This window comes from Saccoglossus kowalevskii, chromosome 5, assembly GCF_978046115.1.
Source record: "Saccoglossus kowalevskii chromosome 5, keSacKowa6.1, whole genome shotgun sequence".
NCBI classification, from domain to species: domain Eukaryota; kingdom Metazoa; phylum Hemichordata; class Enteropneusta; family Harrimaniidae; genus Saccoglossus; species Saccoglossus kowalevskii.
In genome coordinates, this window is record NC_140645.1 from 18,109,445 (window position 1) to 18,123,754 (window position 14,310).

At 34.7% G+C, this 14,310-nt stretch overlaps 1 protein-coding gene across 3 annotated transcripts; it reads right to left on the reverse strand.

The window, feature by feature from the left end:
* Nucleotides 1-5,107: 5,107 nt before the first annotated feature.
* On the reverse strand, nt 5,108-12,058 carry LOC102809390 (palmitoyltransferase ZDHHC23-like). 3 transcript variants are annotated; one of them, XM_006812980.3, is made up of 4 exons: nt 11,830-12,058; nt 10,647-11,303; nt 8,932-9,099; nt 5,108-6,527 (listed from the first exon to the last, which is right to left on the reverse strand). In XM_006812980.3, the coding sequence occupies exons 1-4, from the start codon at nt 11,955-11,957 to the stop codon at nt 6,317-6,319; spliced, it is 1,164 nt and encodes a 387-aa protein (XP_006813043.1). In that variant the 5' UTR covers nt 11,958-12,058; the 3' UTR covers nt 5,108-6,316. The 3 variants fall into 3 exon arrangements, with proteins under 3 accessions (XP_006813043.1, XP_085355712.1, XP_085355711.1); XM_085499586.1 differs by lacking the exon at nt 5,108-6,527 and adding an exon at nt 7,222-7,384; XM_085499585.1 differs by lacking the exon at nt 5,108-6,527 and adding an exon at nt 7,222-7,387.
* Nucleotides 12,059-14,310: the final 2,252 nt, after the last annotated feature.

Genomic DNA, 14,310 nt, shown 5'->3' on the forward strand with positions numbered 1-14,310 from the left:
TGGAAAAGCTGAAAATTAACTAATTATGCAAATTAGGTGATTAATATGCACAAATATTTATCGAAAACAATCAATCTCTGCATAGTCCTTGAGTATGTAAGTACCAAGTTTCATTGAAATGTAATGCTAACTACTTATATCAAATGCTGAAAATTAATTAATTATGCAAATTAGGTAATTAATATGTACTGATATTACCATAAAAACTATCAGGTCTGTGCAGTGTCGTATGACATCTATGTACCAAGTTTCATTGAAATGTAATGATTAGTACTTGAGATATCAGTGGAAAAACCGAAAATTGACTAATCATTATGCAAATTAGGTAATTAGTATCCACGGATTATTACCAAAAACTAATCAAAACCTAGCATTAGTTCAGAGCATCTATGTACCAAGTTTCATCAAAATCCAATGAGTGGTTGTTTAGATATCAGTGGAACAGTCATGGAACCACTAAAAAATAGCTAATTATCATGCAAATTAGGTAATTAATATGCACGGATTTTTACCAAAAATTAATCAAATCTGCGCATATGTTCAGAGCATCTATGTACCAAGTTTCATCAAAATCCAATGAGTGGTTCTTTAGATATCAGTGGAACAGTCATAGAACAGCTAAAAATTAGCTAATTATCATGCAAATTAGGTAATTAACGAGCATGGATTTTTACCAAAACCTAATCAAATCTGCGCATTGGCCCAGAGCATCTATGCACCAAGTTTCATCAAAAACCGATGTATGGTTCTTGAGATAGCAGTGGAACAGTCGGACACACATACACACACACACATACACACATACACACATACACACATACAGACACACTAACTGCAAAGACTCCCATTTTGTGCTTCGCACATGGGAGTCAACAAACAAAAAAACGCCGGTTTATGGCATTATTTTATTGCGTGCTCTTATTGTCACACTTGTCATGTTGCAACAAAGTGGCGTGACTATATGATCGATCTGTTAACAGGCAAGGATTTATTACCGTTATTATATTATTGTCACGTGATTTGTTCCACTTTATGTGTAATGTCTTAAGTATCTTTGTTGTAATTTGTACATATCAATTCGTATATCGAACAAACGACCCCGATTGAAGGGCATGTATTTTGTGACGTCACTAATTCGTGTGTAGGTACGGCCTCAGGAATTGTGCCCTGTAAATGTTTGTTTCCAAAATGGTTACAAAGTACAATGTATATTAATTAAAACTGATCATTGTAAGCTAATAGCAAACTGATTTTTTGTTGTTGCAGACAATGACAATTAATGCGTGCGTAGGTTAAATTGTTGATGAGGAAAGAACGTACTATATAGGGAAAAAAGTTGAAGAAGAATTTATGGATACAATGGTTTAATTCAAGTGAATGGTGTCACCTGGTCTATTTAATTACATCAACTAAGAATTTTTTTTTTTTTTTTTTTTTTTGCTTTTTATTATCCAAACAGTCTTGGCTATAGACTGTTAAAATTTTGTAGAATTGTGAATAGTGGAACATACTCAAAAAACAATTTTAAAATATAGATAACAGGTGCAAACATTCTCTCTTTTAAATGCTTGGCAAGATTTAGCAAGGCTGTACATAAATAATAAAAAAGAAACATGGTGAAAAAAAGAAATTACGGGATCTCCATAATACGCACTATATTTAACTTTTTACAAATCGATAATACATTTAAATTTGGAACTGTTACAGCCATTTTAATTATGAACATTAGCAAACTTCTTACTGAGAGAATTGTTATGCAAATTAGCAATTATCTCAGCTTCTTTTAGTGCACATCCCAGAGCTTAAAAAAATAGCTCCTAGACGCTTTGACCTTTTGTTTTGAAATTTTCACAAATGATTGACAATGTGTTTATCATCGGGGCATTGTTTTTGGTTGAACAGTGTTACAACAATCGTACATACAACTAGCCTGGGTGTTAATTTATGCATAAACTTGAAGTAGTGAAATTTGGGCTGCTGCCCTGCAAAATTGACAACTGGTAGACAGTTTTCAAGACGGCGATTTCTTCATAGTAAACAGATGTACCCATAAACCAATTTTGACAGGAAACAGAAGCATGGTTTAGGAGCTATTTTTTAAAATCACTTTTGACCAAAAAAGCACATTTTTGTGCACATTTCAAACTACAGTGTCCAGGAAGACCTAGATTTCTACCCCAAAACATATAAAAAGTTTCCCAAAAGTCTAAAACAATTTCACATTGGCAGAATAGGTGTAACAGTGTCTCTTCATGAGAAGAACAAAAGGTACACCGGTCAGAAACAGCCCTGGGTGGTTTCATCTTATGTAACACAGTATTCGTGATAAGAATGTTGTGAATTATTTTGAACTGAAATTCTCTAAGCCGCGTGTCTATAGTTATCAGAAGAGGTAGTTGATACACAGACTGCCAGCTTAGTAAATTAGAGATATTTAGTAACACTGTGAAGAATGTCCCAGAGCTAGGGGAAATAAATTTATAGTCCACTATACTTTGACTAACATTCCTAGTTGTGCAGTTTTTAATTTCCAGTGTATTGATACCATGTTTAAATTTACAAGGCTCTTCCAATGGAAATTGTTTTAGGGTAAGCTTGAAGCGATTTCTTGATGTTAATGTTTTAATGGAAATTGGAAGATCATTCCAGTGTTTTACTAATGAATATGTTAAACTGTTTTTAGTTGAGCTTAGTTTTACTTTTGGAATTTCAAGTTTGTCAGAAATAACTGAACGTGTCAAATAAGAGTGAGAGATTGAAGAGGCATAATGACCCAGAGAACGAGCATAATGATCGCCCTTCAGGTCATAAATAAACATGCACGTTTGGAACTTGCATAATTTATGCACATCAAGAATGCCCAATCTTTTAAAGAGTTGTGAGCTACTTGCACGGGGATTTGAAAAAGTGGCTAAGCGAATAAATTTTTTCTGTAATTTTAAAATTGGATCTATAACGGTACTAAAAGTGTTGCCCCATATTTCAATACAATAGCTTATGTGTGGAAGAATGAGTGAATTATATAGTAATATTATAAGTGATTTGGGTAGGTAGTGATGCAGATATGAAATGAGTCCAATCATTTTACTAATTTTTTTAACAATATTATTAATGTGAGGTCTCCAAGTAAGTGATCTGTCGAGAGTGACACCAAGATATAGCACAGAGGAAGCAAGTTCAATAGGAGAGTTATCAATATTTAATAAACTTTGCATATTTGTCTTCTTTTGAGCTGTTTTGAAAACCATAAAATTTGTTTTATCAATATTTATGGTTAATTTATTTGCCTTGCACCATGTGCAAACCTTATTCAATTCTGAATTAAGTAGGCCAATATCAATAGAATCATTTTTAACGGAGTGAAACAGATTTGTGTCGTCAGCAAAAAGCCTAAACTGGAAAGTGTTGGATGATTTTACAATATCATTTATATAAATTAAAAACAAAAGTGGTCCAAGAATGGACCCTTGTGGGACCCCACAAGAAATTACTTAAAGTCAAAGTTAGAAAGAAAAACAAAATATTTTGGCGATTTCATATATATTTTGGGTGTACATGTTTTGGCACAATATTTGTTTGCATAGCATTATTCTAACAAACATGACCATGACAACTATGCTTAAAAGTGTGTTTTTCACAATATAATGCATAATGGCACAGAATAGCAAATGTGTGTCAATGTTCTATTCTCTTGTACACAGAGGGTAATAATGGGGTGATCACATGAACTCATTAGTAAGCATACAAGGTTTTACAAGCTAACAATGTATAATTCATGTATGCTATCCGATAGATAAAATCAACATTCAGCATAAAAGTGAGATAGGCGTGTCCCTTGCAACCAAGCCAACAGCAAAGAACAACACAGCATTCTTGGTAAACATAACTATTAATTACCACTTTATTGAGCAATAGAGATAGCTTTGGCACCTAGCAACTCATAACAAACAGTCCAAATGATACATACCGGTAAGTTCAATGCAGTTCATACTTTGAATGTACATTTATTTTCTTGAAAGTTTGTTGGTAGGTATATTTCTAGCACCTACTGACAAGCATAGCAACTTGGTTTCAATAGCATATCGGATTATACTTGTTGCTATATTTTGTTAGCGAGCTATAGCATTGGGGCACAATGCAGATACAACAAGCAGCCTGTCGGCTGAGATAGCTCCGCTGTTAGCAATGCACATGGCAATTAAAGAACAGAAGATATCATTAGAAAATGAACAAATCTGAGAGAGGTCCACATGTAGTACCTATATGTATAATATATCAAAGCAATTGGACTTGCGGTTTTCAACAAGAAGTCAAAAATATCACTTTTTACCAAAAATTACAAAAATATTCATCAAAATTAGAGAATTAAAGATATCATTATGAAACGAACAAATCTGAGAGAGGTCCACATGTAGTACCTATATATGTAATATCAAAGCAATTGGACTTGCGGTTTTCAACAAGAAGTCGAAAATATCACTTTTTACCAAAAATTACAAAAATATTCACCGAAATTAGAGAATTAAAGATATCATTACAAAATGAACAAATCTGAGAGAGGTCCACATGTAGTACCTATATATGTAATATCAAAGCAATTGGACTTGCGGTTTTCAACAAGAAGTCGAAAATATCACTTTTTACCAAAAATGACAAAAATATTTACCAAAATTAGAAAATTAAAGATATCATTACAAAATGAACAAATCTGAGAGAGGTCCACATGTAGTACCTATATATGTAATATCAAAGCAATTGCACTTGCGGTTTTCAACAAGAAGTCGAAAATATCACTTTTTACTAAAAATGACAAAAATATTCACCAAAATTAGAGAATTGAAGATATCATCATGAAATGAACAAATCTGTGAGAGGTCTACCCAAGGTACATATACACCAAGTATCAAAGCATTCAGGCTTGTAGTTTTCAAGAAGAAGTCGAAAAAGTAAAACATTGACACGGACGACGACGACGGACGACGACGACGGACAATCACTCATATGATAAGCTCCGCTCGACAAAGTCGACAGCGGAGCTAATAAACAAAGCCAACATAAAACGTTGGTCATAATTTTGCCTGAAAATCAGGATAGCAGCAAAACCAAGTGACTGGTCGAATTATTTTATTTTTTTCATAAGAAACTTTGTAATAAACACAATATCAAGTTGATCAGTTAAAGTACTTTTGAGAAACATCTACCGGTACTTTTAATTGTGATCATTTTTGACTGAAATCCCAAATGCCAGCCGAACAATGGAAAACAATGGTACGTGTACAATCAACCATGATATAATTACCATTTCAACATTGTGATGTGATTGGCAAACAGGCACCTTGTGACCAAAGCCAACGGTGCATATATTGTAGGTACATACATGTGTTCTAATATGCAGGCCCAGAATATCAATAGCAAATATTAATAACTAACATTGTGGAAACAATTAAATATTGTTTTAAAAAACAATACAAGGTAAAAATGGAAGGTCACATCTCAATGCAAAACAATGCCAGTATAAAGTGCCATAGTTGTCATGGATCAAGCATATGAATTTTGTGTAAACAAACAATGTATTTGACACACGTTGCTACGGATCCCATATTGAGGATGAATTTCCTTTGAAATATGTAAATATATAATAATGTAATAATATTTTTCAGGACCATGTATTACTTTGATAGTAATAGTGAAGGATACATGCACCTCACTACAGGTATGTCTTTGTACAAAATTTTTACAAAAGCTGTAAAAGTGTGTTTGAGAACTGGGACGCTGAGTCATATCATGACAGTCTACATTGTGCAATAGACAGCCATTTCGAATCTGAACTTGAATACAATGTCAATATAGATGACAGGGCATGTAATAGATATGGCTCTGTAACAGCATTCACAAAAAAACAAAACAGTTGACAATGGTCATTTTGAAACAAATCTGAAGAACAAAACAAAATGCATCAAGGTCCTATAATGCTCATTCCATGTGGAAAGTTTGAACAGAATGGGTCTATACACAACCAGTTCTGGAATGGCAGAAATTGATAAATCTTTAGCACTAAAATGGCCACCATTCGGCCACTTTGAATTGGATCATAACAAAAATGCATATGCATATAATATTTTCTCAACAGTTGGATGAACTGCAATATACATTCATCAGCTCATAAAACAAGTAATTTGTTGAGGTATCATTTGGTGAGGGCATCAAAATAATATTCACATCCTAAAATCATGGACATTCAAAAATGCATCTTCAAGTTTTAAAATTCTGTATCAGAAGACCATTTTTGTAATAACAGATCTGCTGTCACATTCTGTTAGACAATTTCTAAATGTCTTTTTTCTCGGTTGAATATAAAGTTGATCCAATTCCTGAGGTAGTTTTTGCTGTAATGTGTATGGTCCTGAAACCTGTATTCCCTGTATGTAATGCCGTGTGATATTAGATACAATTGTTGTATTAATAGCATCATAAATCCCAGCAGTGTTAGTGATGTGTACAGACATGATGCATAGATCAGACCAGTTCTACAAAGAAGAATGAGAAAAAAAACACTTAATTAATTCTAAGATTTTGTCAAAATTTGAAATATGAGAATTACGTATTTTTTAAAGAGATTTTTGCCAAAACTTATGTATTTTTTACAGTACAGTCAAACCTATCTATAGTGGCCACCCATGGGACTTTAAGATTTTGGCCTTTATAGACAGGTGGCCTTTCTATACAGGTTCACTAATTTATTCATAAATATTAATTAAAACAGATCTGGCAACCCCATTTGACACACATTATCACACTACTGTACACAGTATCCAAACATTTTATTACAAATAAAAAATGTTGATTTTTTATTCAATTTTAAATTGTTTTATGTAAATTAAAATCATTTCACAAAAGTTGATCATTGCACAATAATGAGTAGTATCGAAAATTAAATGTTTGAAGATTTGTACAGTAAAGTTCATGTTCAGCAGCAGTTTTAGTATCATATCCTACTAAAGAAATCACTTGGCTTGCTTTGCTTAGCTATTCTGAATTTGTATGTTTCTTTTAATAATTATTGTGTCTCGTACACTTAGTAACTGTTCTAATAAATCGGAATGTCTCTGGGCTATAGCAAATTCTTTCAAGGAGAAGGGAGAGGGTCAGTTAGCAGTGCTTTATTGATCCCTACAACGTATACAAAAAGAACACTTATCTATTGTAGTGATGGATCTCCTTCCAGTTACGTGACAACTTGAAAGCTTCCTCCCCAATCACAATAACCTTGACATTTTGTTTATTTTTTTCAAAAATCGTCCTGACCTTCCTCACTTGCGAAATGGTTGATCCCTCAAAACATTACTTTGCGCAATCGAGTCTGGGCGACTTCCATGTTATTGTACTGCTGCAACAATAGAAACATGTGAAATATGCCTGGCGACTTTGGCCGGGGAACTGAGGTCAATTTAACATCATTGTTAGAAGCATCTATTGTTACATGTACCGAGGCAGTAGCGATTGAAAAAAATTTAGTTGGACAACAAGACGATATTGCACACACATTCACCCACAGTGATCGATACACAGTAACAGAAACGACTCGACCCGAGTTATCATAACCCCGGAAGAACAAGAACGTTGCACTGATTTTTTCCGTTTGCTATCAGTTCCAGTTACTTGTATATTTGTCGATATTTATATGAGTTCAAAGTGAATAAATATCAATACTAAATAACAAGTGAGTTGTGATGTTTTTTGTTGGTAATCAATTCGATCGACATTCTGATTCACCCTGGCTACATAGGGACTGTGCCCCGGCGATTCACAAAATGTTTGCGGGTCGTTGTGGTTGCTCGATTCATTGAACAAAACCCCTGGTAAAAAGTTATTCCTGTGGTATACATATTTTGACAAAACATTTATGACAGCATGTTTTTATCAGGACACTTTCAAATTCTTAATTATGTTTTTTTGTGTTCCCAGACCATCAGTGTGCTGACCGTGGTTAACTGAATAAAACATAATTGCCGAAGCCATCAGTTGAATAAAAGTTGTGAAAATGTGCTAACTTTGTCCTTTGTGATCTTTGGAGCTTATTAGTTGGCTGAGGTTTAAGGCAAGACATCCGAGAACTATGTCTGTTATGCAGTTCAACTGATCACTGCAGTCACTGAAGCCTAGCCATTGGCCGCCTTAGACTGGTAGTCATTGAATACAGGGTACTTTACATATAAATTTCATCGGGACTGTTCGGTTGCGACCGCTATAGGCAGGTGGCCGCTGTATCCAGGTGGTCATTAACACAGGTTTGACTGTAGTTGTACTATATACCTGTATATGCGTAATTACATGACATTGTTTATATTGTAGCCAAGTAAAACAGATTAATAATATTGAGGTGTCTAATAAATGCAAAGTACATGTTTGCTAGCACATGGTCATTGATGGTGAATAGTTTAACCCCCCCCCCCCCCCCGCCCTATACAATGTATAATGAACATTTTAGCTAATCCCCTCAATGCTCGTACATTAACTTCTAGTGAGGATCGCACATATAGTTTGTCCTGTGATTTGCCCAATTACATGCACTGAAGCAAGGTGAACTATATTAACATATGGGAAACATAATTATGTTGGAATTGTTTCATGAAATGCGTTCTATTGAAAAAAAAACTGACAGAATCTGTTGTAGATATGGACAATAGCATTTCCACTGATGGTAAACTCTGCTGTCACTCTGTATTATTCAGATTCTTGTTTTTTATGTAAATAGCATCTTTGTTGATTTAAGAAGCCCTTCGTACAGCGTACAACGATAGGCAATAGTGGCCCAAAGTGTAATTTTCTATATGTCAACACAACTTGATCCTTCACTGAGAGAATAGACATGTAAATATGTACTATGGTGCATAAAACTAGTGTATCCCAACAAATAATAGATGTACTAACCTTCTGGTACGATATGCGGTATTATCACATTCTACAGTAAAGATGTACAGAGGGTAAGTACACAGACTGCGTACACCAAGGTAGATCCCGTAACATCCTGTGATGATTATAAACACCAATGACAAGATGAATGACCTGTGATTGTGTGCTCCAATACAACTGTCAATCCTGATAAAAACAACAGTAGTTAATGGAATATTAGAATATAAGTGATGAAATGAGTTTCTGGTTGGCTTGTCACTTGGCCATCTACAGCCTTGTAGAGTAAGTGTTATTCACATTCTGTTCTTCGCTGCTCACATAAAAACTGCCATGGATTGATGCACACTATACAAATATACATATACAAATTGATGAAGCACACTGCAAATTGGTCCAAACAAATGAACAGATTTCGAGCCTCACACATACCTCGAACCAAACACAAAATGATAATGACTAGAATTTGATGTATCTGTAAAACTCTCAATTAAGCATCAAATTTGGCACAATATAGTTACATTCCTGTGTACGAAAAGCAAAGTTATATGTACCCGGTAGGTTATTGTTGTTGTACACATGCATATTTCAGATATTCTGTCATACATGTCTACCTTAATTTTCTAAAGTAGGCAGTATTCGTGCATGAACAGCTAACCACCGAATAAAATCATTCACTTTGACAACACCATGGATCCAGTGGCTACTATACTAGCAAGAGTGCCAAGATTTGTCTATCTTATATTTGCTCTATTGTGTGAAAGTCCGAAAACGAATGTCTGCTGCAAAAATTGCATGATTTCATTTTTAATTTAAATTTCTTTTTTATAGCTGAATGTTGAATTGTCGATCTTTGAAGAGATATTACCATATTGCATTGAGATACCATTATTTCAACAAAATTGATCATCATCAAATGATAAAGCACATTATTAAGAGTGGAAACACCAAAAAAATATATTCAGAATTCATGTTTGTCTTGTTTTTTTATGTTCAATTTCACACATAACACAGGATCTCCCAGTGAATGGAAAAAGGTCTATTAGTATTAGTATTACAATTGCTTACGTAGATGGTCAAAAATAAGTACCTGGTAATTCAAGTAACGCAGTGTACAGTGAATGCAATGTTTACTTCTATCTGAAATGTGCGTGTAATAGAGCAAAAACAGAAATAGCAGCTTCAGTTTTATGGTGAACATATTGATTATTTTATTATTGACGTGCAGGTTGAATTTGAAAGTTTGCCAAAGGTTTGTAAATATTAGCAGGCAATGAGTTTGCATAGCAACCAGCATTGATCTAAATTAGTATCGAACTGAATATAACAGTGCTGACATGAACAGAATTTGGTTCGCCACACTATTTATGTATATGGAATTTTTATTTTATTTTGTGTTAAATTATTTCTAGGTTTTCATAGCATGACATGAGATGCAAGTTATTGTGTCCTTACCTTACAGTAACTACATGTAGGTCAGGCTAGACATATTCAATCTTTTATTGAACTAATATTTTTCTGAAAATATAATTTTGTGGCACACAAACTACCGTATATGTATATTATTAAGTTATACTTTCCCAATTGTTCTGGAATGTCACTGATGTCCCTCCTTTGGTCTACCTGTACATGCATGTGACAAGTTTGTATGACTATATACTTATTCTTGGAAACAATACAGAATAATTTAGTTTATATAAATTTGTCTATTTTAGTGATATATGAATACAACTTACCATACACAATGGTGGTCCAGTCGGTGCACGCAATGCTGACAGACTTTACAATGTCCTGCCCTAGGAGGGCGCCATAACTGGCAAAACTCACACCAAAGCTGATGACCACGGCAGTCATCATTAGTGTACATCTGCTCGTTTCCCGAACCTTTACATTGAACCTGATTGCTTGATGGGGAAGTTGGTTGCCTGTTGTTACCATGGTTTTGCCGCTGTAGCTTCCCAGGGGTGCGTTTTGAAACAATAAATGACATAAACATCAAGGTGGCGAGAACAGTTGCTAGTACTATTTCTGAGTCATCAAGGGTTCCCATGGGAACTAAACATAAATAAAAAACGCCACCCATAAAGAAAACTGACACAAGTCCAAAGCTGTAGAAGAACATAGTCCGGCGTTTGAGTCTCGAAACAAGGCGATAGTGGAGAAGGGCACCAAGGGGCAGAAGAAACAGAATTACCAGGGTTGTATAGAGATTCCATGATGCGCAGAATAACGCCACAGGCACAACGATGACTGGCAAGATGGCCGACGTGTCTACAAGTTCATCAATTCGTTTGGCTCCGCCACCGAGGCATGATGGGATTCGTAATCTATCACACACAACAGCTTGTATGAGCTTGTAGTTTTTTTCAGGAATTGGTTGACATTTCAAAAATCTGAGATAAATAAAACAGAATAAACACCTAATTTATGTATTTCAGTTTGGCATGATTCACTGAAGAGTGGAAATGAAATCGAAAGAATGTCATGTAGATGATTACTGACAACACCACAAGACTGGTGGCTAATTTTTTTTTCTAATGATTACTACTCGTTGTTTAAAGTTGGTACAAATACGGGGAATGTATACATGTCAATTTATTTGTTTGTTTTGTTGACCTTTGACTAGCTGGCAGTCATCTCCGTTGAACCGAATCACAAAACATGAACCTTTTGTTATTTGCTTTAGCCAATTTGATTGAAACTTGGTATGAATGTCAAACATGATTGGCTATATTCATTTTCTTTCCAATTTAAGACTTATTTTTCCAATTGTTTCTATTTTTGTTATCGTACTGCAATTAATAGGTACCACTCGGTTATTTCGTCGTCAGACGTCACCCGTCAGATAAGCGTTAAACCGTTGTCAAGGCACGGGCACAGTAACGAAATAAGTTATTATTTATCATGATTAATCCTTACCGGTCACATGTCTCATCAACAACTTGACAGTCACACAAAAAAGCCAATACGTGACTTTTTTCTCCATTAACGTTTCGATATTCACAACAACACAGTGGCTCGCCGACTTCGTCACTGGGAGCCGCCATTTTGTAGTCAGGCCCCCTAACTATATGAGTTTTTGAATACCTTTCTTCTCTTCAAATACGCCATCGCTGAACTTGAGTTTCCCAAAGAACAGACCTTTAACTAACGGAAATCACAGAAATAAAAAAATAAAAACAAAGGACTGTGGAGGGACTGTGGCTGGATAAGATATTTTGTATGAGTTTCGGCTGTCGAAAGCAAGCAAAGTACTCTCGAGTACTCGGTAATCAGTTGCTCTAATTTTACATCCAGAGAAATTCGATAACAAAATCTCGACAACTCTCACTGTTTAATATTACCAGTACACATATGAACCACCTGTAAGAACAGCATGATAAATATGTCAATGAATTGATTAAAATAACAACAAATTTAGTAATCCAGATTTGACATTTACCCAATACATGTAATAATAATCAGGGAGAATAAAAAAATACAACAACAATGACTTACTTCCAATAAAATCTTGCATATATTTCACACATCGTGAATTCTCAACTTCTGAAGGTATATTGCCATCACATATTAGAGGTATGAACGGATACGAAACTTTGCGGGCGGAAGATGATTTTGATAGCACAATAATATAATAATTATAATTTTTCATTATCTTTCATTTTCAAGTAAGGTCAGACTTTTTTTATTCCTTGTTTCGCGGGTTTTTACAAGGCAATTTTTTGAGGAGGGCGTAAATAAATAAAATTAATTCTTTTTTTCCATCAGATTTGTGTGATTCTCAAAAAATTGTAAGTGAGTTCATTGATCGGAGAGAAAAAATGAAATAAAATTGTATTCCATGTATAACCTTGTTTCTCATCTGCGCAAGACTTCAGTACTTTTATCATGATACTGCCACGAAAATGCAACTTGGATTTGTTAGGTGGTGGGCGGAAAAAAATGAAGATAAAGTTAAGAAATTACGCTGAAATAAAATTATATTTTTATTTCATTTTCGGCCCCTGTTCATTCGGCGGGTTCGCGAAACAAGGGATAATAAAAGTGTGTCCTAACTAAACTTTGAGAAATTTACGATGAAGTGCATTTCAGCGTGTATATAGTTTGTTATTTTTTTTATTTATTCCAAACACTTTATTTGTTCAAAATGGAATTATTTTGTCCGTATTTATTTCATTTATGCACGAAATGTGTTATAATATAGTATTGTGTTGAAAATATAGCAGAAAAACGTATTATCGTGGGATACCTACTGAAGTCAAAAACATGACGCCACCTACGGCGACATTTATAGAATGGCATGGAAAGACAAGCGGCCGGCTTTACGAACAGGATTGTTGTTATCAAACAATATTCACGGGACAGACAGAGCCAGAGAGAGACAGAAGTGAGTCGACAATGGCACTGGGTAGACCAGTGAGTGAGTCGGTGAGATAATATTATCTCCATAGTAGCACTGGACGGACCAGTGAGTCGATGAGATGCCGGCATAAGGGATTGACCACTTGGAACTAATCATCACATTTCAATTAAACTTTGTACATAGATGCTCTAGGGCAATATGCACCCTGATTAGTTTTGGATTGAGATCCGTAGACACTATTTACCTAATTTGCATAATAGTACAAATTTTCATTTTTTTCTTCTGGTATCTCAACACACATTTTTCGGATGTCAATAAAACCAGGTACGTGGGTGCTCTGGTATAAACCACATAGCTGTTGGAGAAGAGGACATGTAACCAGTGATATGACAAAGGCATTGCACAAGAGTACGACTAACTTATCACGTGACCATATATGGTCATGTGACCTCATATATATATATGTATATCTGTAATATTTCAAGCACTGCCGTCGAATGGACAATGTAGCCAATGCAATATTCAAGGCATTTAACGAGAGGCGTGGCTAACTTATCATGTGACCTCATTATTTTGCATAACGTCTCTACTCAATTCCTGGTAGTGCTAAATAATTGATACTGCAGGATGTTAATCTTAGAGACATAATGTCACCAGTATTGTAAACTACATTCCAAATATATGCTTGAAAACAAAAATAATGACTTGAGAGAGAGACCATCTTTATATGAACGGAAAAAGTGAATGCCTAAATATAATAAAACAAGCACAATAAACAGATCCACAAACTACAACTAGGTTTAAGCACAGTCCATCCATAGATGGACTGTGGTGTAAGCTATCCGATAAATGAAAAAATATCTATCTTTCTAAAACACATGACGAATAGTAAGTTGTCGATATCCCACTATAGAAAGACTTGCTGGCTAAAGAATTGTGTTGAGCTTCTAAATCTATATAAAGTATCAAAATATATGGTCTTCTTCTAGAATATGCAGGGAACAATGAATCGATTGTCTTAATAGAATGCTCTGTTA